This window comes from Tachyglossus aculeatus, chromosome 18, assembly GCF_015852505.1.
Source record: "Tachyglossus aculeatus isolate mTacAcu1 chromosome 18, mTacAcu1.pri, whole genome shotgun sequence".
NCBI classification, from domain to species: domain Eukaryota; kingdom Metazoa; phylum Chordata; class Mammalia; order Monotremata; family Tachyglossidae; genus Tachyglossus; species Tachyglossus aculeatus.
In genome coordinates this window covers 11,956,646-11,983,282 of record NC_052083.1, presented here as the reverse complement: position 1 = coordinate 11,983,282, position 26,637 = coordinate 11,956,646, and the positions used below count along the sequence as shown (strand labels likewise).

Here is a 26,637-nt window from a genome sequence, read left to right as displayed (position 1 = left end):
GATTTTTTAAGCATTTTTGTGTATTAATTTCATTATAAAAGCAATGAGTATATGGAAATGTTTGGTTCTATGAAATTAATGTAACTTGGCATATGAGTTTTGGGTACTCATGAATAATCATCAAAAGACAAAACAAGGTATTTGAGACATCACAGAGTGTCTGTCATAATTGTAAGTGTAGATACTAAGGAACAATAATATTTTCAAAGTATAAACTCATTGAAGTGAAAATGAAAACTGGCAGCCATGACAAAGGGTGAAATACCCATCCATGAAAGAATTAGCATTGTAGTTTAGGGCAGTCCCTTTCAATTGAGTGTTCAACCCAGAATATGAGTACTTGTTGACAATTTTCATAACAGTATCACGCTCAAAGCCTTTAGCTTATTATTTTTAGATTCTTGCGGATTCATTCCCACCAGGGCAGTGGAGACTAAAAAATCATTTAATTATAAAAGAGTTTATTCTCAGATTGCTGATGTAAACAGCAGTCATCAAAATGTATAAGGGCCCTTAGCAATATTTACAAAGTCTCTGTGGTTATTTTGAGTTTCATAGAGAAGCTTGTACAGAATACTTACTGTTTTGCATGGAAAATGTTGGAACAATTCACTCCTTGGAGCCTCAGACGTGATGTAGCAACCCCTTTCCTGCCACGCACACCCCAGCATTTCACTGACACAACAGTCCTACAACAGAGAGAGAGGGCTCTCCCTTCTCTGCTGCTCCCCTGTTGAACCCCTAGATTTAGAAAGCAAGCATATCTAGAGTCAGGCAGAGGGAGTAAGTGATGCTTTGTACTTCAATCACTTCAAGGAAAAGTAATTCCTCTCTGGTCGGCATAGGACCACAGGAACTGCAGTCACTGAAAAAAAAAATTAGTTTTCAAAGAAGACTGAAAGCCATTGCTATTATTCGCTCACATTTAGAAAGGCTCACTTCACTGTAATTGCAAGCACACTAAAATGATTTACAAAATATGTAAAGCACTGTGCTTTCTATAGAGCTTCAATATTAGTGTTGCCGGTGTAAATCTAATGTAATTGGTGTGGATAGAAAGCCTGTATAGTGGAACATCTATTCTACTGTCTATATTATATAATTTGTAATAATTATTATGATGATACTTTATTAAGTACTTAATAGCTCTAATAAACTCTGGGGTAGATATAAGATTATCACGTCAGAGGTAGTCCCTTGTCCCACGGTGAAGGAAGGAAAACAAGCATTTTATGTTCATTTTACAGATGAGGAAACTGAGGTTCAGCGGTGTTCAGTGACTTTCCCAGGGTCATGCAGAAGGCCAGTGGCAGAGTCAGGACTAGAACCCATATCTTCTGAATCCTAGTCCTGTGCTTCTTTAACTAGACCATGCTGCTTCCCACATACAAAGATTGCCCATTGTCAGGCTATGTTTTCCACTGACAACATCTATTGTTGTATTCAAATTGGTCTCTGGTTTTATTATCTTTTCAAAACCTTCGCTTTTTTTGGAGAGCAATCCCTCTCCTCAATTCCAGCTGCTCTATTTGCCACAGTTGTCTTTCAAAGGTCTCCTGCTGTAACACATTGTTTGAGACTGCTTAATTCTGTCTCTAAAATATTTGTTGTGCCCTCTCTCTTTTCATATGCTCCATTTACAGTTCACCATATAGCCATTGCCACTGAAGTTGAGAATGGCCCCAGGGGATATGTTTCTGAAACTGTGATTAGCTGGATTTGATTTCCATGTTGGTCCAGTGAAGAAGGTGGACACACCTATAACTTCAATTTGGCCGATACCCGTATATGTGTGTCTCGCAAAAGTCATACTGCTTTTCTTTGAATTTCTATGTCCTTGTCTATCTGTGCATCATAGGACTGTGCTGCATAGGTAGCAGAATATGATGACAGCATTAAACTCTGTGTTGCCATTGAACATCTTTGGGTGTAGCATTTCCTGGTGCAGGATTCCTTACTTTTGTTGTTAGTCCAAAGGGTCACTTGCCTAGCTATGATCGTCTATAGTACCAACTTTAAACATGAAGACCAGCTAATGTGTGAGGAGTTATTCCTTATTGCTCTCTTACCTGATCAAACATGTATTATGTGAGTAATTTCAAACCCCTTGAACTGAATTGTCTACCCCAGTACAATGCCTGGCACATAGTAAGTGCTTTAACAAGTGTCATTCATTTTAAAAAAAAAGAGCACCCCCACCAGTATTTCCTCATGAAGAAAATACATACCAAAAAAAAAAAAGAAGCTTCTTATTCAAGCTTACAGTCCTTAGAAAGTTTCTACCAAAACACCAGTAAAGATGTCAGAAAGTACATAGCTTGTCATTTTTCAAGACAATTTCCTGGCTCGTAGGTGAAGTCAATTTCAGAGCCCCACCATGTTCCTAAAGACAAATATTTCATAGATGCTGCTACAGAAAGTCTTGACAGGGAATGAAATGTAGAAACCCAGAGTACACATTTGTAGATCTGAAAATGCTTCCTGGCAAGTTCACCAGCTATCGCTAGGCCCGGAATCACTGGGACCAGTTATTCGCTTTGAACCTGTTTGCTCCAAGCAAACTCCACAATTGCTCTAAATAAGTAGCTGAGAAACTAGCCAATTCTGCGTTCAATGCCCAAAGCCGGGGGCCATATTTATTCACTCTCCCAGTAATTTTGGTGTTCAAAGGGCAGTATGAACAGAGCTATAGCTACAAAATAAACCAAAGCCTCTTTGTTTTATTGCACTTGTCTAAACATGTCGTTCTAATAGCAGGGTTGGAAATACAGAATTAGTGTGCTGCCTATTTTTTTTTGTCAGACTAATACCTCTCTCTACCCATGCTAGGATCAGTTAACAGTTTCCCAAGAAGTAGTCTGAAACGAAGTACTAAAACCAGTTAGCTGAAATGCCTTGTATATTTACCCTGACCTTTACCTAGGAAGGTGTTGATCTCTTCCGATTATAATATTGCAGTGGGATACCTGCATATTGCATTGGCATTTGGGTGGTTTTTTTTGCATTCATGCTATTTTTAATGCAAAGTCAGGATGATAATTCTGAAGGAATAATGAAAATGTTCATTATCATCACTCTGCTGATACATTCCTCATTCCCAATACCCCCAAAAGAGGTCAAGTGGATGAGTATGAAAACCACATTGGTTATGGAATTCTTAGATCCTTTATCTGGTGGTGGAATAATAATAATAATGGTAATTGTTAAGCATTTACTAAGTGCCAAGCACTGTCTGAATGCTGTACAAAGTAGTCAGGTTTTCCATGTGGGGCTCACAGTCTTAATCTCCATTTTCCAGATGAGGTAACTGAGGCCCAGAGAAGTGAAGTTACTTGCCCAAGGTCACACAGCAGACAAGTGGCAGAGCCAGGTTTTGAACCCATGACCTTCTGATTCCCTGGCCCATGCTCTACCCACTGTGCCATGCTGCTTCTCTGTAATGATAGGGAATGATAACTGTCTGAACTGGAGTTGAAACAGTTTTATTCTAGCAGAATTTTCCTTTAATCAAGCACTGTAGAGGAGAAACATTTCATTTTGAAATACAGCCAATTACCATCCTAAAGATAATTTAGGCTATAGATTTTTATGCCCACTGTCCGCATGATCTGTTGCTAGAAACACTGATAGGAGAACTGTGGGCACTGAAATTGGGAATGAAACTGGGAAATGAGGTATTCTGGCTTGTTACCAGAATATGCTGTGATTAATGGAAATGATTCTGCTGACTAACGATCTTAGCAAATTCATCTCTAGCAGATTTCCTTTTTCTGATTAAAAAGCCACCATTAACCCATAAGTGGCACACTCCCACAGAAAGAGAGAGGCCTAGGGAGAGAATTTGATGCTGAAATTGTAGGTTTTGTTCATCCACCCATTCATCCATCCATCCATCCATCAGAAGGTTAGTAAGATGAAATCTTAGAATTACCATTGTATGGCAATTTCTCTTACTCCTGAGTAGATCACAAAAAGATAGTCAACATAGCATCAGATGAGACCAACTTTAATATCCCCAAAGCATGTTTCATTAGATGCACACTGCTAAATTGCTCTGTTTAAATATGGATTGTTTCACACATTTGCACTGACATGGTACAGAGAATCATTTCAGTTTTATCTCCATAAAAGGAACCTGGGAATTATTGGAAGAAAGCCTTCTTCCCTGCTCTGTTCTAAAACACTGTCTAGTCATGTGGAAATGCAGTAATACCATTCTTTTGCTCAAAGTAAAACGTTCTTGAATTTAACTCGAACCTCTGTCACCACTTTCCTAAAATAGGGGACAGTGAAATTTCAGATTAATATTAATTTTTCCATCGGTCTAACAGACAGTTATTATTGCCCAGTGTGGTGTTTTTCCTTAATGTAAATGTCCCACATAATCATGAATGTGTTACTGTTCAATCTTAGCCATTCTCTATGTTGGGCATATCTGTCCTACAGACTCATTACCTTCTCACTCTCCCTCCCTCTAGGCATTTAGTGGATGAGCTAAGTAGGTAGTATATGAATGTTGTCCTAGAGGCATCTGTATTTTTTATGGTGTTGTTAAGTGCTTACAGTGTGTTGGGCTTTGTACTAAGCACTGGGGAAGATACAAGATAATTGGGTTGGGCACAGACCCTGTCCCCCATAGGAATCACAGTCTTAATCCCCCTTTTACAGATGAGGTAACTGAGGCACAGAGAAGATAAATGACTTGCCCGAAATTACCCAGCTAAGAGGCAGACCTGGGATTAGAACTCAGGACCTCCGAATCCCAGGCCTGTGCTCTTTCCTGCTTCTCAACTAGGAAAAGCCATTTAATCACAGTAACCTTTTAAACACAATATCTCAAAATGCGTCTGTATTCTGGACTACTTTCTATTTGGATTACAATTTCATCTATTAGCCCATTTAGCAAATTTGATATAGTATTTGAATAAGATAAATTAGGAGCTCATTGCATTTAATTACTCACCCCACTTCCCAAAGCACATATGATATCTTTCTATTGACTTATGTCCCCTATTTGTCATTTATTTTTGTTTCTGTCCCCCCTGTTAGATTGTAAACTCTCTAAGGGCGTGGATTATCATTATACTCTATTTTACTCTCCCAAGTGCTTCTTACAGTGCTCTGCACACAGTAAGTGCTCAATAAATTGATTAATTAATTGAAAGCTGAAATTGGTGATTCGGCACGAAGGTTCTGACTAAACAGAATTCACAGGTGTTCTCCTGTAACTGACGCACAGAGAAGTTACGTGACTTGACGAAGGTCACACAGCAGACAAGAGGCGGAGGCGGGATTAGAACTCAGGTCCTTCTGATTCCCATGGTTTGTGCTGACCCTTCCTTTATGACCCCCCCCCACCCCCATAGTGCCTAATTCATGAGGGGGGCTTTGTTGCTACCAGCAAAAATCCCAAAAGGGTTGGCCTCAGGGTCTGAATCTGGCTGTGAGAGACTGGTGGCCACAGCCCTTCAGTAGTGTTAGTTTTGGAGATTTGAAAAACTGCTTGGTGGTGTCTATGGGGTCGATCTTTGAAAAACTCCATCCTTCCCCTTATCATTTTCTAGGTAGGAATTTCCTCTCCTGAACCCATGTCTTTGTGCCAACTCTGTATTGAATTCATTCATTCAATCATATTTATTGAGCGCTTACTGTGTGCAGAACACTGTACTAAGCGCTTGGGAAGTACAAGTTGGCGACATATAGAGACGGTCCCTACCCAACAGCGGGCTCACAGTCTAGAAGGGGGAGACAGACAACAAAACAAAACATATTAACAAAATAAAATAAATAGAATAGTAAATATGTACAAGTAAAATAGAGTAATAAATATGTACAAACATATATACAGGAGCTGTGGGGAGGGGAAGGAGGTAAGGCGGGGGGATGGGGAGGAGGGGAAGAGGAAGGAGGGGGCTCAGTCTGGGAAGGCCTCCTGGAGGAGGTGAGCTCTCAGTAGGGCTTTGAAGGGAGGAAGAGAGCTAGCTTGGCGGATTTGCGGAGGGAGGGCATTCCAGGCCAGGGGGAGGATGTGGGCCTGGGTTGACGGCGGGACAGGTGAAAACAAGGCCCAGTGAGGAGGTTAGTGGCAGAGGAGCGGAAGGTGCGGGCTGGGCTGGAGAAGGAAAGAAGGGAGGTGAGGTAGGAGGGGGTGAGATGATGGACAGCCTTGTAGCCAAGAGTGAGGAGTTTTTGCCTGTGAGGGCATAGCACTTCACCCATTCATGGAGGAATTAGCTTAAAGAAGCTGAGTGTTGTGTGAAAAAAATTAATAACTATCTGTCTACTGATATGTTGTTTTGTACTCTCCCAAATGCTTAGTACAGTGCTCTGCACACAGTAAGTGCTCAATAAATACCATTGAATGAATGAATGAGCTTGGTGAATATAAGATTTGGTGTACATTTACCACAATGGAGGTCCAATTAATTATTAGATAAAGGGTAGTTATTTTTTCAAATGAATCTTTTCCCATTGGATAATCACCTCCCCTCACTCACCCATTCCTCACTCCTCATTCTTCATTCACCTGCCTCAGTCCCTCCCTTCCAAGGACTCCCTCTCACCAACCATTCCCATTGGGGCATTCCCAAATCCAACCACTGACTTCTCTCCCCCTCACTGATCATTTCCCTCTCCGCTCAAGGGGCTTCCCTCCCCCTAGGAGGATCACTAAGTGCTAATCCTGGTTCAGTCACCTGCTCTGGAAATTCCCATTGGCATAGGGAAAGCTAGGGATGGGGAAAAGGAGGAGGAGAGAGTGGAGGAAAGAGAGGGAAAGGGGGGTAGAGGAGTGAAGGAGAGGGGAGGGAGGGAATTCCTCACTTGGCAGGTGCAGGAGAGGAGTGAGATTTCCCACTGGGAAATTCTTCAGTGAAAGGGGAAGAAGTGGAGAGGAGAGAGCACCAGAAATTCCCCAGAAGGGGAGGTATGGTAGATATGGTTGATGACAAGTTGATTTCAAATTTTGGAATGTCAGCAATAGGAACTGGGCCACAGCTGACCATTAGATTTTTAATGTAATGAAGAGGGGTTCTCTACACCAAATGTGAAATAAATACTTATGATGGTGATATTTTCACTTTTCTCACCATACCAATATGTGAATTTCACTCTCATTCTTAGCAGTGATGTGGAATTGAATGCACCTTCTTGTTCTTTTCTCTTCTTCTCCAGTTTGCCAAGGCACGGGAAATAAACTGACCCAGTTGGGTACTCTGGATGACCACTTTATAAGCCTCCAAAGGATGTACAATAACTGTGAAGTAGTTCTTGGAAATTTGGAGATCACCTATGTGCAAAGGAATTATGACTTGTCTTTCCTGAAGGTGAGTATAAGGGGTGTATTAGTTTTCACCCCAAAATGATTCAAGTACATGACTTAAAGGATCTGGGTTGGATTGAACTCCAAATAAATGCATATTTACTATGGCAGTGAGTAATTCTCCTGTTGGTCAGTCCATATTCCGTAACCTGGTTGACAACTGTTAATATAATAATAATAATAGTTATTATTATTATTTAGCAATTCTACCATCCGCTTGGACTGTGATGTCAATCCTATGAAGAGTACAATCCCAGTCTTTCCGGCAGAAACTTTGGATAACATAGGGGACTTTTGCTTCCTTTAAAACCTCTCATTTCAGAAGACTAGACATGTGTAATAATAATAGTGGTCATATTGTGTATTTTCTATATGCCAAGCATTAAGCACTGGGATAGATACAAGATAATCAGATAGGCTTTGCGTGTTGCATCTGGTTATAGGATCATGGCTAATCTGCTTTAGTGATTGCCTTTCTTAGCCAATAGTCGTTTTGTGGCCCTCTGTGAGGAAAACCTGTACCCCAATTTTCTCATCTGTAAAATTGGGCTACCACCCCTGATCTCTCTACCACTTAAGATTGTGAGCCCCACGTGGGGCAGGGATCTGGACCAGATCTTATTATTTATTCATTTTTAATGGTATTTGTTAAGTGATTACTTTGTGCCAGGCACTGTTCTAAGCCCCAGGGTAGATACAAGTTCATCAGTTTGGACACATTCCCTGTCCCTCATGGGACTCACAGTTTTAATCCCCATTTTACATAGGAGGTAACTGAGGAACTGAGAAGTTAAGTGACTTGCCCAAGGTCACATAGCAGACTTGTACTTCCCAAGCGCTTATTACAGTGCTCTGCACACAGTAAGCGCTCAATACGATTGAATGAATGAAAAAAGTGGCACAGCTGGTATTAGAACCCAGGTCCTTCTGAATCCCAGGCCCATGCTCTATCCACTAGGCCACGCTGCTTCTCATTATCTTGTATCTTCAGCATTTAGCATAGTTCTTGCACATAGCAAGCACTTAAATCCCAAAATGGAACCCACTGTCACCTGGATGTGTCAGCGTTTCATTATCCAACTTTTTAGTTGCCAAAACTTTCCCCAACCCTCAACTGAATTTAGGATCTTTTGGTTGGTATCTGGGTCCTTTTCTTAGCCATTAATTGTTCCTCTCAGACCTAGAAAGCAAAGAAAGGGTCCCTTCTTTCATATCATCCTCCTCTGACCTAAGCCCGTTGAACTCCTTAGAAGAAAATGAACAAGCAGGTGTTTAGTATGTCATCTCTGATTTCTCCAGACCATCCAGGAGGTTGCTGGTTACGTACTGATTGCACTGAACTCAGTGGAGACCATACCGTTGGTAAACCTGCAGATCATTCGAGGAAACGTGCTCTACGAAGGCTTTGCCTTGGCGGTCTTATCCAACTATGGGATGAATAAAACAGGACTGAGGGAGCTGCCCATGAGAAACCTTTTAGGTGAGGTAGTTTGCTTGAGGGGGAGAATTCTGGTGTTTCCTCTCAGAAAAATGTTCTTTCTCTCAATTTGGCCCTATGCTGCTAGAGATTAGGTAATGGCACATCCCCCCCACCCCGCACTCTTTCTACCATGCCCAAGGGCTCACAGTTTAGTGATAGAGCTAATGCATTAGTGGAACAAATCAATATTTGTATAAACGCTTTCAGGTCTTCCTGTGAAAAGTTAAGCTACTCTCACCATCATCATGATTATAAATTCATCAGGGATATTTCCATTTGATCAGGGAAAGGACACTGGCAATATGATAAAAGTTGAAATGCACATGAGCCCTGGAATGGTGAAGTGAAGGATATCTGGGTTAGGCTTTAGGTCAGTTTGGCAGAAATCTAACCCATCTTCTCCCATTCTGCAACAACTTGGAAAGGAATTCATGTTTTTGCTTATATTAGAAGGTAGAATCTTCTGGCCATCACCTTTCGCTTTTCTTCGGCAGAAATCCTTATTGGTGGTGTTCGATTCAGCAACAATCCTGCACTGTGCAACACAGATACAATCCAGTGGAAAGACATTGTAAACACAGGACAGTTAAACAACATATCCATAGACAATCAAAACCAACTGGACAAATGTAAGTACCCAGCAGAACTTCTCACTGCCACCAATTCCTGAAATACAGGGTGATGGAATTAGAATGCTAGAAGAGGGGGAATCATCACTAGTGTTGTGGTGATTCATATTATTATAATTTTCTCATTTATTAAGCTCCTATTAAGTATAGACTACTATACTAAGCCCCAGAGAAAGATAAAGTGTGGGACAGGGACCGTGTCCAATCTGATTATCTTCCATCTCCCCCAGGGCTTAGCACAGTGTTTCTACAAAGCCCCTGTTATTCATAAGGCCAAGTCCAGATCAAATTAGATATTGGATCAGATGACCCCAAGTGGAAAAAATAGCATAGCCATCCATTTACGGAAGAGGTGAAAATGTATTATTTTAAATTAAAAGTACACATTACCCAAGAGCTAACGTGGTGCTCCTGGAGCTTCTGGACTAGAGCACCTGCTCTTCCTTCAAGGGGCGGGGGTGCACACTCTGCCCAAGCAAAAATTACTTGGGATTCCTGCTCTATGCCTAGAGCACAAGTCAGACAGCACCTCACGATTCATCCCAGAAGACCATCTCTGCCAAAGAAAAAGCTGGTAAAAGTTGGCAGGAAGTTACAGCAGGGAATTTGGGATCAAAGTATTTCTCAATTGGCAAAGCTGAATGGAAAATGAGAGAAATGCTTTTCTATCTGTATGTATTTGGGGCTCAGAGTTTAGTTTAACCAATCCAATCAATCAGTGTTATTTATTGAGCACTTAGTATGTCTAAAGCACTGTTTAGGCACTTGGGAGAGTATATTAAAGTTGATAGACATGACCCCTGCCCTCAAGGAGCTCCTGGCCCCATCTGCTCTGCACACGGTAAACGCTCATGAATAAAATTATTTCAGACCTTTTCTTTAAATCTTTTTGCGTCACATTTCATTCTTCTACCACTCAAAAGCAATGCCATGGAGAAATATTAGTTTTCTGCTACTATACCACTAAGCATCCTTCTAAGCCCTTCATAACTTCCCCATTTACCCACTAGATTATAAACTTCTCAAGGCACAGATCACATGTACTTATTATTATGGTACTTGTTAGGTGCTTTCACTATGGGTCAAAGTACCACAGGGGCTCATAGTCTAAGTAGGAGTACTTATTGTATTGTACTCTGTCAAGTGCTTAATGCAGTGCTCAGCACAAAGTAATTGCTCAATAAATACCACTGATTGATTGATTTATTGTGAGAAACTGAAAGCTTTAGCCCTCAGTGAATCAGTCAGCTGGGAGGTAGTCACGGGCATTGACGTTGCTTATTTAAGGGGCTGGAGGAGGACAAAGGGCACCTAGCCTTGTTTTTATAGGAAACCCATTTCCTTGATGGAAAATAGCCAATAAAGAAAATGTTAATCATAGTAACAGCATTGGAAGTTGGGAAAAAAAAAATCACACAAGAGAATAGATGGTTGATTGTTATGAGCTTGAATTGAAACAGTTCATTGAGACCTTCTGTGTAGTACTTGTATAATGATGGTATTTGTTAAGTACTTGCTTATGCCAAGTCCTCTGGGGTAGATACAAGCTAATCAGGTCAGACACAGTACCTGTCCCACATGGGGTTTGCAGTCTAGGTAGCAGGAAGAACAGGTATTGAGTTCCCATTTTAAAGTTGAGGAAATTGAGGCCCAGAGAAGCCAGGATTAGAGGCCAGGTCCTCGGACTCCAAGACCTGTGCTTTTTCCACTGGGCCACACCGCTTCAACCTGTATCTTCTTGGAACTATTAGATGTGATAGAGACCTGAATGCCAAGAATTATGTACATGAATCAAAGGCTGGGCACAGGCTGATGTGTTTATTTGATCATTTATTTATCTGGAACTATATTTTTTGTCTTCCCACAGAAGGTTACTGTGACGTTTAGAGCTATTTAAATCCTTGGGAATTACAACATCAGTAAGATACAGCAGAAACCTTGCCACTGCACAAGTTTAACTTCTTTTATTTGATTTTAGGTCCAAAGTGTGATCTTAATTGTCCCAATGGAAGTTGCTGGGGTCCTGGACCACAGAACTGTCAGACTTGTAAGTAATTGGAAATGAACACAAAGGGATGATTCAGGAAAACAGTGAACCTCCACCCCCAATGGATGGAGGCTGTAGTTGTGTATTCTTTAGATAATCAAATAGCTGTCAGTAGATGTTTTGAGGGTGCCTGAAATCTCCTGAAATCCATGGATAATCCATGTTAGCCCTGTAACTTTAATGTAACTTTAATGGTGTCATCTGGCCGCCATTGTATGATCCCCTTTCAGGTGGTGTGGGAAAGAGAGATGGGGGAAAGAGTGAATCATCACAAGACGGATGCTGTAGTTGCATGTTCCTTAGATAATCAAATAGCTGTCAGTAGATGTTTTGAGGATGCCTGAAATCTCCTGAAATCCATGGACGATCTATATTAGCCCTGTAAATTTAATGGTAACTTTAATGGTGTCATCTGGCCACCATTTTATGATCCCCTTTCAGGTGGTGTGGGAAAGGGACCTGGGGAAAAGAGTGAATCATCACAGCTCATAAAGGAAAGCCACAAGCTACCCTAATCTTACTCCTTTTATGAAGAGTACAAAAAAATCATGGTCAAGATGGCTGGAACTGGGGCAGTTAAGGTGGAAGTCATTGACCTTCTCAGAAGAGAGGTGCTATTACTATTCAAGATGGTGTTCCAGTCATCACCATCGTTCTGTTTAATCCTAGCTGGGAACATGAAAGTCTGTGTTGTTCACCATCCACCCTGTGAGTTAGTACTTCAAGTTTAGCCTTTCTCAGCAACTCCCATAAGGTCTCCTCATTTCCCAAAACTCTACCCTCAGCCTGCTATATTCCTCCATCTTAAAATGGTTCCCCTTGCGTGCTGGGAATGTCATGTCACCAGAGATGCCAAAAAGTGAAGGCAGGGAAGGCTCAAATTGAATTCAGTTTCAAACCTGAAAGGAAAAGGAGCTGAAAGTGTTTCTAACAGGAAAGGTTGTTGGGTGCTGTCCGAATACAGCACACCACTGAATACCTTAAAATGTTGAAACATGTTTCTTCTGAGTACCTTAAAATGTTCAAACATGTTTCTTTTAAACTTAGGTTATGTTTGGAGCTAAGAAGCGTGGCTTGGCGGATAGAGTGCGAACCTTGGAATCAAAAAGACCTGGGTTCTAATTCTGGTTCCACCACTTGTTTATGTGACTTTGGGCAAGTCACTTAACTTCTCTGTGCCTCAGTTACCTTATCTGTAAAATGGGGAGTAAGACTGTGAACCCTCTGTGGGACAGGAACTGTTTCTAGATCAACCTGTATCTACGCCAATGCTTAGTACAGTGCCTGACACGTAGTAAGCACTGAACAAATACCATAAAAAATATCTTCTCTATACCTGTTAGGGGTTGTCCTCCTTTTCTCTTAAAAACAAAAACAAGCAAACAACAACAACAGAAACCTTCAGAATCCAAAAGAAGATCTGTAAGATAATGACATGACAAGGGCTAAAGTGAAAAAATAAGGGACAGCAATATGTGTGGTGAGAATTGATTAATTCTGAAAACGATAAGATGCAACAATATCTCCACCTTTGACCTGGGAGGACAGTCATTTGCCTTTCTCTTTCCATTTTGCTATCTGTAAAATAAGCATAGATGTCTCACTTCCTTCTTATGTGGATTGTTGCAGGGTGTGCAATGAGTGAGTTGTGTCCATATGCATCTATATGTAGTAATAATAATAATAATAATGGCATTTGTTAAGCGCTTACTATGTGCCAAGCACTGTTCTAAGTGCTGAGGGGGAATACAAGGTGATCAGGTCGTCTCATATGGGGCTCACAGTTTTCATCCCCATTTTACAGATGAGGGAAATGAGGCACAGAGAAGTGAAGTGACTTGCCCAAAGTCACACAGCTGACAAGTGGCAGAGCTGGGATTAGAACTCATGACCTCTGGCTCCCAAGCCCGGGCTCTTTCCACTGAGCCCCACTGCTTCTCTATATGCTACCTTTCTATGTTCATTGAGGATGATGTGCATACACCCTCAGTTCAGGGTGGATTTCTGCATTGACATACATGTGGCTAGCATTCTCTACAAGGAATAAGCATGCATACACAAACTGAGTAGGCATTCCCTGCATGTGATGTTTGAATCTGAAAATAGCCCTATTGATTGGCCTTTTCCTTTAGGAAACATCCCACCAAATTCAAACTTGTGGTTTCCGATATTGTACCCCCCACCCACTTCATTACCCTCATCCCCTCTCCCCCGTCCCTCGGCCAACCCACGGGTGTGGCAATGGCAACCGTTGGAGGAGGAAAAGAGAGGGGAACGCGTGGGCCAGGGCCCTTCTGGTGGCCCCTGTAGTAGGCAAATCATTGCATCACTTCCTGGTGGGCCCTGAGGAAACCCTGTTGAGGCTGAGCATGATTTAATGCCGGATGAGTCATTTAATAGTATTCTCATCAGGATTTCCACTTCTGTCTTCAGTTGTGGAATTGTTGGCAAGGTGCCAATGCCCTTATCTAGCTCAGGGTAATCAGCATGGCCTAGTGGAAAGAGCCCCAGCCGGGGAAGTCCGGGGACCTGGATTCTAATCCCGCCTCTTCCCCTTGCCTGCCGTGAGTCCTAAGGCAAGTCACTTCACTTCTTTGTGCGTCAGTTTTCTCATCTGTAAATTGGGGGTTCGGAATCAGTTCTCCCCCTTAGGCTGAGAGCCCCATGTGGGACAGGGACTGTGTCCCACCTGATTAGCTTGTATCTACTTCAGCGCTTAGTACAGTGCTTGGCCCATAGCAAGTGCTTAACAAACACCACCCCTAATCAGAACTCAGGCTGGGCAGCTAGGAAACAAACAGTATTTACTCTTCCTTTTCACTGTGGTCCCTTGATGTAGGAGAACTCCTTAGGGCGTGTGAGGACAACACACTCCTCTCCAAAGCGAGATCCTGCCTGGGGATGGCTCCAAGATTTTCAATCTTCACCGGTGCTCTTGTCGGCTCGATCTCGTCTGTCTCGCCACTGACCTCTCACCCATGTCCTGCCTCTGGCCTGGAACACCCTTCCTCCTCACATCCAACAGACAAGCTCTTTCCCCTGGCTTCAAAGCCTGATTGAAGGCACTTCTCCTCCAAGAGGCCTTCACTGACTAAGCCCACCTTTCCTCTTCTCCCACTCCCTTCTGCGTCTCCCTGACTTGCTCCCTTTATTCATCCCCCCTCCCAGCCCCAAAGCATTTATGTGTATACTGCAATTTATTGATTTATATTAATGTCTGCCCCCCACCCCCAGACTGTAAGCTCAATGTGGGCAGGGAGTGTGTCTGTTTATTGTCATGCTCCCTAGCACTCTGCACACAATAAGCGCTCAATAAATAAGATAGAATGAATGAATGCTCAGCTCTGTCCTTTCTCCCTTGCAGTGACCAAGACCATCTGTGCCCAGCAATGTTCGGGCCGGTGCCGGGGAAGTTCACCCAGTGACTGCTGTCACAACCAGTGTGCAGCTGGCTGTACAGGACCCAGAGAGAGTGACTGCTTGGTAAGGACATAAATCTTGCCCTGCCCCTCCCTCCGTCAGGACCCATCCCTTCACCACCTAGTCACTTTGCCTACGTTACCTCACCTCTAGACTGTACCTCTCGACTGTAAGCTCACTGTGGGCAGGTTGTGCATCTCGTATATTGCTCTATTGTACGCTCCCAAGTGTTTATTTAGTACAGTGCTCTGCACACAGTAAGCACTCAGTAAATACGACTGACTGACTGAAAATGGGCTCCCTCTTGTTCCAGCCAGCCAGAGTACTCAGCTAAAGTTTTCTCTAGGGGAGTCAACGCTTAAATAAATTAAGAGAACCTTCGGCACCAAAACAGTTTTGCAGACAGTGTGAAAGAAATCTCCCACTCTGCAGATAATTTTCCCAGCCCTTCCTACTGTTACTGACAACGTTGGTTATGGTTTTCCACAGAGGAACCCTTCCCGCCGCCCCCCACAACCTCCCGTAAATGAAATGCTTTTGGTCACCTTTTATTATTCGTATTCCTCCAAAGCCATACATTGTGGTTTGCCCTCTTCTTCAGCTCTCCTGTTGTGAAGAGCTGCCCTGCCCTGAGAGCACCGAATAGCAGCTGCCTGAAAAATCCTGAGATAGTATACTGAGGTCACTTTTCATCTTATGTTCATGTATTGACGGAAGATGGTAGTCCTCTAGGACCTGAAAAGCACTGGTGAACCTCAAGTAGGGTGGTCTAGTGGATAGAGCATGGCCCCGATAGTCAGAAGGACCTGGGTTCTAATTCCGGCTCCACCACTTATCTGCTGTGTGACCTTGGGCGAGTCACTCAACTTCTCTGTGCCTCAGTTACCTCATCTGTAAAACGAGGATTAAGACTGTGAACCCGTGTTGGACTTGAACTTGGACAGTGTCCAAACTGATTAGCTTGTATCTACCCCAGTGCTTAGTGCAGTATCTGGCTCACAGTGGGTGCTTAACAAATACCATTTAAAAAAATGTAGCTCTCCAAAGAAAGTTGAATACGCCATTAAAAGGGAACCACTATTATTTTCTTAATTGAATGGAGTTTTTCCTCAGCATTCCTCCTGACATAATGGCTGCAGACTAGCTTTGTGTTCCAGGAAACATTTGATGTAGTTATCTGCATGAAATGTCACATAAATAGAAAATAACGTAACTTAGTCAAGGAGAAAGCAGCTAATCTTTGTGAAAATTCTGTTCTTCTGAACCCAAGTCATTTAGGCATATAACAGAAAGGGAGAAGATTTGTTATGTTTGATAAGATTAGGCTTGGCAATTACTGCCCCATCAGAAAAGCTGAACCTGGTGACTCCTCCAGTTGCATGTGATCCTTTATAACTTTTAACTGAGTTTAGAGATTTAAGTCTTGTCACCTAATTCCTTATGATTGGACTACCATTCTGGAATAGGTCTGTCGCAAATTTCGGGATGAAGCCACCTGCAAGGACACCTGCCCTACGCTGATGTTGTACAACCCCACAACCTACCAAATGGACGTCAATCCAGAAGGGAAATACAGCTTTGGAGCTACCTGTGTCAAAAAGTGCCCACGTAAGTTCCTGTGGGACTTGATTGAGTGCTCTCATTGGATTTAAAAATAACTCTGGTATGTCAGAGTGAGTCCCGCTCATCTTAGATAGCTCATTGCAGACTATTTCTCTGATCGTCACAAAAGTCATAGTTTGGGGTCCAGTGTGGTTACTGGGTAGAGGGCCAGTTAGGATGAGTTATGACCTTCTCTGAAAAGCAAAGAAGAGATATAGATTTGTGATCTGTACCCCGGAACTAATTGGGAATGATGCTTCCTGCTGTGTTTGGGTAATTTATCTGTAATTTGTTTCTGTGTGTGTTTTTTCTTCCAGACAACTACGTAGTGACAGATCATGGTTCTTGTGTCCGCTCTTGCAACGCAGAGACCTCCGAAGTGGAGGAAGATGGTGTCCGAAAATGCAAAAAATGTGAAGGGCCATGCAGTAAAGGTGAGAAAATGCAAGGGTGATCTAAGGATGCTTATTCCTTTCAAAAAAGTGACTTTTGGTTTACTCTAGATCTGGTGCCTAAGCCTTAGAAGAAAGCTTCATCCGTTTTTGTATGTTTTTTTTAATGTTATTTGTTAAGCACTTACTGTGTATCAAGCACTGTTCTAAGCGCTGGGGTAGGTACATGTTAGTCAGGGTGAATGCAGTCTGTTTCACTGGGGCTCAAACAGGCTAAGTAAGTGGGAGAACAGGTATTGCATCCCCATTCTGCAACTGATGAAACTGAGACCCAGAGAAGTTAAATGACTTGCCCATGGTCACTCAGCAAGTGGTGGAACCTGGGATTAGAACCCAGGTCCTCTGACTAATTTATGACAGACAGAGCTGTGGCATAGACTTAGGTCACCCAGGGTTCTGGATAGCCACCTGCTCTCTGGGGAGTAGGGCAGAAGAAAAATAATATGAATAATAATAAAAAAAAAAACCACTTTTCTAGAGTGCCAGATTTTCCAGAAACAATTGAGATTGGTTTTTCCCTGTGTTTGGGAGAAATTCATTCATTCAATCATTCGTTTTTATTGAGCACTTACTGTGTGCAGAACACTGTACTAAGCACTTAGGAAGTACAAGTCGCAATGGTCAGAAAGATTGAATGATGGCCTTTAAACCTCACCTGTGGGCTGGTCAGGGAGAAGGCAGGAAGCAAGGAAAGGGTAGGCCTGGGGGAGGCTGGTGAAATCCCCCAAAATGTGGCTACTTTGCCCATTTCCAGGTTCAAAGACTAGCCTGCCTGCAGATGTTGTTTTGAAGGACATTACTCCATGACTGATGATTTCCTCCTCCTGAGTATTAATCCTCTCAACATGGTCCAAGAGAACAAATTTCTCTAAATTGGCCTCCTCTGAGATCGATCCCACCAAGCATGAACTATTGTCCCTTCCAAAAGAACCAAGATACACTCTCAAAGAACAGAGGGGTCCCATCGAATGGTCATTTAGCCACTCTGACCCTGTGAATTTAAAATCTTGAGTCCCACGAGATTTAAGTGGAGGTCATTTATCCTGGCACAAAACACTTGGGAATTTCTACTGCTTCCAAGAACTTTTGCTTTGGTGATATACACTGAGCAATTCCACCCTGACTACTTTAGTCTTCTAAAGAAGGTGGGACACTGGGATACGAGGACTGGAGATTTTTTTTTTTAATTCCAAGCACCAGGCCTAGACAAGGGTGGTCATGCAGTCTATGGGTATGTCTGATAATTGAATTAAATTTGAGTTGAGTATGAATGGACCTGTAGCCATGTCCTGGGCTGACAAAAGCAGCTTCCTAATAGGATGGGCAGTGAATGAATGAACTGGCAATAGTGTGGAAAAAGTGACTCTAGAAATCAGGTCTCAATCTAAGTGGCTCTTTTACTCTATAAATCGCTCTCTAAGAGAGAGGAAAACTTGGTTAGATAATCCCGTCAAGGATGGACTTGCTGTCATCCTGAGCAGCCAGGAATTCATTCACTCATTTGATCCTATTAATTGAGTGCTTATTGTACGCAGAGCTCTGTACTAAGTGCTGGGATAGAGCAAAATAACAATAAACAGGCACATTCCTGCCCACGACGAGCTTACAGTCTAGAGGGATGGTCATCGATGGATAGTTTAGGTTGTGAGCAGGAATTGTCTGTTCCTATGTATTACGTATTATACTCTCCCGAGTGCTTAGTTCAGTGCTCTGCATACAGTGAACACTCAGTAAATATCACTGATTAATTCAAGGGAAAAGATCAGAGAATAGGAAAAGGAAGAAATAAGACTGGAGGTGAACAGCCTCTCCCCTAGGCTGGGCGGAAACCTTGTTAACAGAGTGGTCACTGAGGAAAAGAGATAGATTGAGGCACGAGGAGGTAGAAGGAGAAAAGGGGACCTTTGCTATAGAGGGGCAGATTTGGTCTTCTCCTTTATTCTCTGATAAACTTCCCAAATCACCCTCCATCCAAATTTCTGGCTCTCTACCTGCTTCCCAGAGTAGCCTTGACTATTATTCCTAGTTCCCTCAATTCAGAATTGATCAGTAAATCATCAATTAGGGAGAAAAACTTTTTGTAGATTTAATACTTGCAGGTGGGTTCAGAGTCCAGGGGCTGTAGGAAGGAGATGTGTGGGGGGCAGAAGAAGAGGTATGCTTTCTCTCCCATCTTTCCTTCCTCTGTTTTTTTTTCCTTTTTCCACTTTCCACTACTCTCTCCTTTTACTTCTTCCCATTGCTCCGCTTCCCTCTTGCTCAGTGGAGGAGTGTGTCTTGGGAGGACTTGAGAAATGAGAGAGAAACCGTTAAATAATGCAGAGGAGAAGAAAAAATGGAAAGCACCTTTAAAGAGGGTAAAATCATGCATTTTGATGTTCTGACATGCCTAAACAATGAAGGACTGTGCATGTTATTAGGCAAATTGTCATTCACATTAAATGAAAAAGGACAGGGTAACTAGTTCTCCTAAGTTTCCATTTGGGACAGTTGAATGCTCTTCATTAAGAATCTTATCTCTGGAGAGATGTTTCTAGAGTTACAATCCAACACCATGTAATACAAACTGACTTTTTTGCTTTATCCAATATGTTGCTCCCTGAGGGAAAATGAGCATTTTAATTAAAATGATTTGGGCATCAAAAGTAAATCCTAATTATCCAGCTTCAGTTAGCATGTGATTAAAATAAGCATCAAAAATTGCATCTTGGAAAAATCAGTAGCAATTCAGGCCCAGATGCCAAATATTCCATGTAGAGAGAAAATATACATTTTGATTTTCTGAACTGAAGACAATTGGACAGACTCGCCTTAGTTATATATCATGTACCTTTGGAAGAGGTTTCTTACACCTTTGGGAAGTGGTTAAATATGTTGCTTATTGAGTTGGGAAATTCTAGTTTTAGACACCACCACCTTTGATATCAACCAGGAGCAAGTTGCATTTCACTTGGAAATACTGAGTTGCTATTTAGGGTATGAAATAGTTTTGGGGCTTTTTTTCTTAGTTTAATCCCACTCAATCAATCAATCAATCACTTGGGTCTTGATTCTGCACTATTCTACATGCTCAAATTTTTCATGTATCTGAAGCCTCACCCAGAATTAGAATATTTTAGGACAGAAATAGGTGTGCTAATAAAGGTCAAAGTATATTATTACCTAAGTAATTTGGCTGTAGAGACAGAAACTCAGTTACCGTTTCAATCAGCTAAATAATGCCCCGAAGGCCGGAAAGAGTTAATGCAGTTTTCCAAGATGCCTGACTTCCAGGAAGTAGTTTGGGTCCCCAGAGAATCTGGTGCTGTCAGAACTACATTTCACAGACAGTTCTGAGCAAAGTGGATTATAACATTTCGCTTCGGTGAATCAGATCAGGCCAAAATTTAAAAGGATTTTCTTCGATGCTTGAATGCTCTAGTCAAAACTCTGAAGCCTTTCTCTGTGGTCTGTGTTCGCTGTTTACTACTTGTCCTATTAATCCCAATTTTGATGCAGTGTAAAGAGCATGACTCTGAGAATCAGGAGACCTGGGTTGTTGATCCTACTTTTGTCTGCTGGAGCCCTTATATCAGCAGTGGAGGTTTCTGACTGAAGAATCACCCAGGCCATTCAGTTTTCAGGAAAAGTGAAAAGTAATTAACCAATCAGTGGTATTTATTGAGCACTTTTTTGTGCAGAGAACTGTGCTAAACGGTTGAATCGGTAGACTCATTGTGGGCAGGGAAGGTGTCTACCAACTCTATTATAATGTTATATTGTACTCTCCCAAGCACTTAGAACAGTGGCAAGCAGCATGGCTCAGTGGAAAGAGCCCGGGCTTTGGAGTCAGAGGTCATGGGTTCAAATCCCGGCTCTGCCAATTGTCAGCTGTGTGACTTTGGGCAAGTCACTTAACTTCTCTGGGCCTCAGTTATCTCACCTGTAAAATGGGGATTAAGACTGTGAGCCCCACGTGGGACAACCTGATCATCTTGTAACCTCCCCGGTGCTTAGAACAGTGCTTTGCACATAGTAAGCGCTTAATAAATGCCATCATTATTATTATTATCAGTGCTCTGCCCATAGTAAGTGCTCAATAAATGTAATTGATTAATAGACACGGTCACTACCCTCAAGGAGCTTACAATCTAACAGGCGAGACGGACACTAAAATCAATTACTGGTAGGGGAAAACAACTGAATTTTAAAAATATGCATCAGAGGGACCAGTTTGCCCCTCTGATCTTATCCAGCTTGTCCTTGCTTCACATCCAGTTTTGCTCGGGTGCTGACCTTCTTGTGGGAAGGGGTCTGTGCCTGAACCTATTATCGTGTATCAACCCTAGCACTTAGTACCATACTTGGCAAGCACTTTAACAAATTCCATCATTACCACCTTCAAGGAGTGGTACTTTTCTGATCATCTTCTCTGCTTCTCAAAGCTAAACTATAATGGAGTTTGCCTCAAAGTCTTTCAGAAAGACCTTGAGGAAAACAAGTGCGGTCTAGTGGAAATAGCAAAAGACTGAGAGTCAGAAGATCTTGGCCTTGCCTGCTGTATGATCTTGTGCAAGTCATTTAGCTTCTCTGTGCCTCAGTTTCCTCATCTGGAAAATGGGGATAGAATACCTATTCCCTCTCCCCCTTGGTCTATGAGCCCCAGGTGGGACAGGGACTGAGTCTGATTTGATAGCACTGAATATACTTCAGCACCTAGTACAGGAATTTTTACCTACTAAGTGCTTAACAAATGCCACACATTACTGTTATTATAAAGAAAAATAGAAGAATTCAGCTCTGAGCCTCCAAGGAAAGTCTTTGTGTGTAGAGATTTCTGGATGTATATTTACTATGGGTTAGAGAAATCAACAACAATCCCCGTCCTACAAGGGGTTCACAATCTAAATAAGAGGGGGAACAGGTGTTGACTCCCCAGTGTCAATGAGGAAACTGAGGCTCAGAGAAGTTGTGAGAAGCAGCATTGAGTAGCAGAACACAGGCCTTGGAGTCAGAAGGTCATGGTTTCTAATTGTGGCTCAGTCACTTACTTGTCTGCTGGGTGACCTAGGGCATGTCACTTCACTTCTCTGGGCCTCAGTTACCTCATCTGTAAAATGAGGATAGAGACTGTGAGCCCCATGTGGGACAGGGACTGTGTCCAACCTGATTTGTGTGTATCCACCCAAGTGCTTTGTAAAGTATCTGGCACATAGTAAGTGCTTAACAAATACCACAGTCATTATTATTATTATTATTTGTGACTTGCTCAAAGTCATACAGCAGGCAAGTAGCAAAGGTGGGATTAGAACCCAGGTCCTCTGATCCCCCGACCTGTACATCTTTCACTAGGATATGCTGCTTCTCTATTCTTCATTTTTTTGGGAATCTCTGGCACCATTCTACCCAACCTGCGTCTGTGGGGCAAGGTCAACAACCTTCACCACGCAGCTGGGTGGTCAGGATGTGAGGAGCACTCATTCAGCTACAGTCGTCGTTCTGTTATTGACTTATGTGAGAATTAGCAAGTCTTTGCCCTCATTCTTTCAAAGGGCCAAGCCTAGCAGTGGCCCCTACAGCTCTCTGAGCTAGATGTCGAATCTTACACACCCCAGGTCTCAGACAATCAATCAATCATATTTATTGAGCGCTGACTGTGTGCAAGGCACTGTGCTAAGCTCTTGGAAGAGTACAACACAAACTATAACAGTCAAATTCCCTGCCCACAACGAGCTTATAGTCTAAAGGGACAAGACCCGAAAGTTTCCAGTCCACTTCAGAAACCTCCCAAACAGCTTTGAAGCATCACTCCTCCCAGAACCACACTACCCTGGCCATTTTTCACTCCCTTTTGCAGAAGGAAAAGTTGACATCTCTATGACCAAGTCCAATAAAAATATTAACAGTCCTTCACTCTGAACACTCCTTGTTCGTGTGTGCCAGGCCTGCCCATATCTGCCTCTCCCTCTGTCTCCAACTGCACCACATCACTTTCCAGACTTTGCCTTTGCTGAAATGTTTACTCTATCTGTGTACCTGCTCTCTTCTGTTACTTCAGGGGCAGTCCCTTACACGAGTCAACAAGCTCCTGAATTCAAAGCCTCGTGCATTTCAGAAAACGCAGTTCTATTCTCCAAACCATTTGGAAATGGAGAGTAACCTCATACCCAGGATGTGTACATGAGGCTAATATTTAGGCAGCAAGGCCACAAGAGAATTTGGTATTTTGGCAAAACTTTGGGCCCCGGGCTGGGGGTAAAAAGGGAAAATATGCCCTACTCACTAACAGAAACTGTTATGCTGTTTGGTCTAGAACTTTTTCATCCTAAAAACCTGGAAGGAATAATAATTTCCATTCCTTTTGCAGTCTGCACTGGAATTGGAACTGGTGAATTTAAGGATGTTCTTTCTATAAACGCCACAAACATCAAACGATTCCAAAATTGTACCAAGATCAACGGGGATCTTCATATCCTGCCTGTGGCATTTAATGGGTATGTGATTAACTCTCATTTACTTGCAAGAAAAAAAATTCTATGCTTCTTTTGTCAGTGCCAACCTGGATTATTAATTTATGGGTGTATTTCAGGGACGCTTTCACAAAAACTCCTCCACTGAACCCAGAGGAACTGAACATCTTTAAAACCATCAAAGAAATATCAGGTCTGTGGTTATTATAAGTAAAACAAATCCTCATTCATGGGCTGGAACAATTGTTTGGACAACATATAAATAGTGGAATTACATTCAGTCTTTACTGAGGGTTTCGGGGAAGACGGCAGTCAGATGAAATGAGTTTAAAATGGATTAAGAAGTATGGTCTACCAGATCAAATCATCAAGAAAACCACCAGCCGACAATATAAAAGCTTAAATGAGGGAGAGTGGAGGAAATCAGAATAATCAGAATCCAGGGTTGGGGTGGGGGTTCCATTTTTTACCTAAGCCATTGAGCCCCTGACCCCCACTATTTGATCGGTGACTTGACAAGACCTAATAAACATTTAAATTGGAGGGCTCATAGTCCATTATAAAGAGAATTTAATGTTAAGGGTCTTCATGGAGGTGCTGAGGTTGGGGGAATTCATTCATTCTGTTAACACGTATAATAATGACAATAACTGTAGTATCTGTACTAAGTTCTGGGGTAGATATAAGATAAGCAGGTCGGTGCTAAGCTCTGGGGTAGATATAAGATAAGCAGGTTGGAAGCGTGGAGCTCACAGTCTAAGTAAGAGGGATAACAGGTCTCGGATCCCCATTTTGCACAGTAGGAATCTGAGGCACAAAGAAGTTAAGTGACTTGTCCAAGGTCACATGGCAGGCAAATGACCGGGCTGGGATTAGAACACGGGTCCTCTGGCTCCCAAATCCAGGCTCTTTCCCCTAGGCCACTCTCCTTCCCTTATTATATGTCCGTTTGGTGCCTGGCACTAGGAGAATATCTGGCAGTGGAGTGGGGAGTGTCATGGAAAGCCATAGTTCCTGCTTTGAGGGGGAAGATATGCCCTTTAGACTAACTGAAAGTTAAGTGGACAAATATACCTGAAGGGTAAGTACTACATAGCAGTGAGGCAGGGTATCTTAGTGAAAAGAGATTGGTTCTGAATCATACATTGACCTGTGGTCAGTTAATCTCAGGTCAGTTAACCTCTCTGGTCCCCGGTTCCCTCACACTTAAATATCAACCTTGTGTGGGACCCGGGCCATGTCGATTCATTCATTCAATCAATCGTATTTATTGAGAGCTTACTGTGTGCAGAGCACTGTACTAAGTGCTTGGGAAGTACAAGTTGGCAACATATAGAGACGGTCCCTACCCAACAATGGGCTCACAGTCTAGAAGGGGGAGACAGACAACAAAACAAAACATGTGGACAGGTGTCAAGTCATCAGAATAAATAGAAATAAAACTAGAGGCACATCATTAACAAGATAAATAGACTAGTAAATATGTACAAGTAAAATAAATAGAGTAATCAATCTGTACAAACACTACAGGTGCTGTGGGGAGGGGAAGGAGGTAGGGCAGGGGGGATGGGGAGGAGGAGAGGAAAAAGGGGGCTGTCCCATCTGGTTATCTTGAATCTACCCCAGGGCTTAGTACAATGCTTGACCCAGAGTGAGTCCTTAATAAGAACAGTAACAATAATGATATGTACAAAATGGGAGAAAATATCCAGCACCTCCTGTCTAAAGTTTGAAAATGGTTCCACCTAAGAACAGATTGAATCCCACACTGCCTAAAGGACAGTTTTACTCAAAGTCTCATTGTTATTTCTGAGCTATTTTTTTGCCTTGCAGGATTTTTACTGATTCAGGATTGGCCCGCAAACATGACCAACCTTGGTGTTTTTGAAAATCTGGAAATTATCCGAGGCAGAACTAAGCAGCAGTAAGTACAGAACCGCCACAGCTGGGCCTGTTTTCATGGGGATTCATCCTTTTGGAAGAGAAAATTCAGCAAACTGCCCTCATTTTGAAGTCACAGTCCCACAGTCAAAGCAGTTCCACAGCTAGGATGTCACACGGAGTTTTAGTGTGTGTAGTCAGATAACTGCCTCAGGGCTCCCCTTTGGCTGGGAGACGTGGTCGAGAGAAGTTTTAAAACAATGTGTTTCTAGGACTAGTCAATCGTATTTATTGACCACTTACTGTGTGCAGAGCACTATTAAGCGCCTGGAAGAGTACAATATGCCCATTTATCAGACACAGTCCCTGCCCACAGCAAGCTTACAGTCTAGAGGGGGACTATCCCCTTTCCACTGTGATAGTTAATGAGAAAAGATAAAAATGAATTTGAGGGAAGGAGGGTAGATACTCAGAATATCACCTAAAACATGGAGCAGGGTTGCAGTGTCTGACCAGGCGCTCTGTCTAGGTAGTGTTCCAAGGCACTGAACCCTAAAATTCAGGTGAAATTACTGAGAAGCCTGTCTCTTTCCCGGCACCTGGTAGGCTGGGTGAACCAAACCCTAAATGCTCAGATTGTTCAAGCCAAGTGAAACTGCTGTGATAAGACTCACTGGCGGATCTGAGTAATTGTGTCGAGAAGATTTAGGTTCCCAGGGAAGTACATGGGAGTGGCTTAAGCAGAAGGTAAAACCTTGAGTGGCCAGGACCCTACATAAATCAGGAGAGAATTGCTACTTTTTGTGTGGGTAGCCCATTCTATTATGCTGATGGATACCAAATGCCCTGTGTTAAAGTTACAGAGTTATAGTATTCCTTTCCAGCAGTGAAACTGACCTATATTTGGTCAGCATTACTTTAAGCTGGTGTAGATCATTAGCCGCTTCACTGCCAACCCATTTTGTGATGATGATGATAATGATAGTAATTGTGTGTTTAATTGCTTAACCATGTGTTATGTGCTGGGGAAGGAAAAGATGAGGTCAGCCCAAGGTCCTATCCCACATGGAGCTCACAGTCTAAGTAGGAGGGAGAACAGGTATTGGAGTCCCATTTTACAGGTGGGGGAACAAAGGCACAGAGAAGTTAAGTAACTTGACCAAGGCCACAGAGCAGGCAAGTGGCCTAGCCAGGATTAGAACCCCCTGTGGTCAAGGTGTTCATGGTTTGCAAGAGAAATGGCAGCTTTCTTGGGGGAGTCGCCATTACGTATTTTTCCCTCTAGTCTCTTATGCCTCCCTCAGGACTCTTCTCTGCTGTGATTGAGACACCCTCTTTTTAAACCAGTTTTCCATG

General features: G+C 42.5%; 1 protein-coding gene across 2 annotated transcripts in view; it reads left to right on the top strand.

The window, feature by feature from the left end:
- The window catches only part of EGFR (epidermal growth factor receptor), a 228,027-nt gene that overhangs the window by 156,640 nt on the left and 44,750 nt on the right, over positions 1 to 26,637 (top strand). For both annotated transcript variants that reach the window (XM_038760180.1, XM_038760179.1), the window contains exons 2-11: positions 7,174 to 7,325; positions 8,621 to 8,801; positions 9,296 to 9,430; positions 11,409 to 11,477; positions 14,842 to 14,960; positions 16,364 to 16,505; positions 16,817 to 16,933; positions 23,298 to 23,424; positions 23,520 to 23,593; positions 25,234 to 25,324. In XM_038760180.1, the coding sequence (XP_038616108.1) occupies positions 7,174 to 7,325; positions 8,621 to 8,801; positions 9,296 to 9,430; positions 11,409 to 11,477; positions 14,842 to 14,960; positions 16,364 to 16,505; positions 16,817 to 16,933; positions 23,298 to 23,424; positions 23,520 to 23,593; positions 25,234 to 25,324 (1,207 nt within the window). The remainder of the gene's footprint in view (positions 1 to 7,173; positions 7,326 to 8,620; positions 8,802 to 9,295; positions 9,431 to 11,408; positions 11,478 to 14,841; positions 14,961 to 16,363; positions 16,506 to 16,816; positions 16,934 to 23,297; positions 23,425 to 23,519; positions 23,594 to 25,233; positions 25,325 to 26,637) is intronic.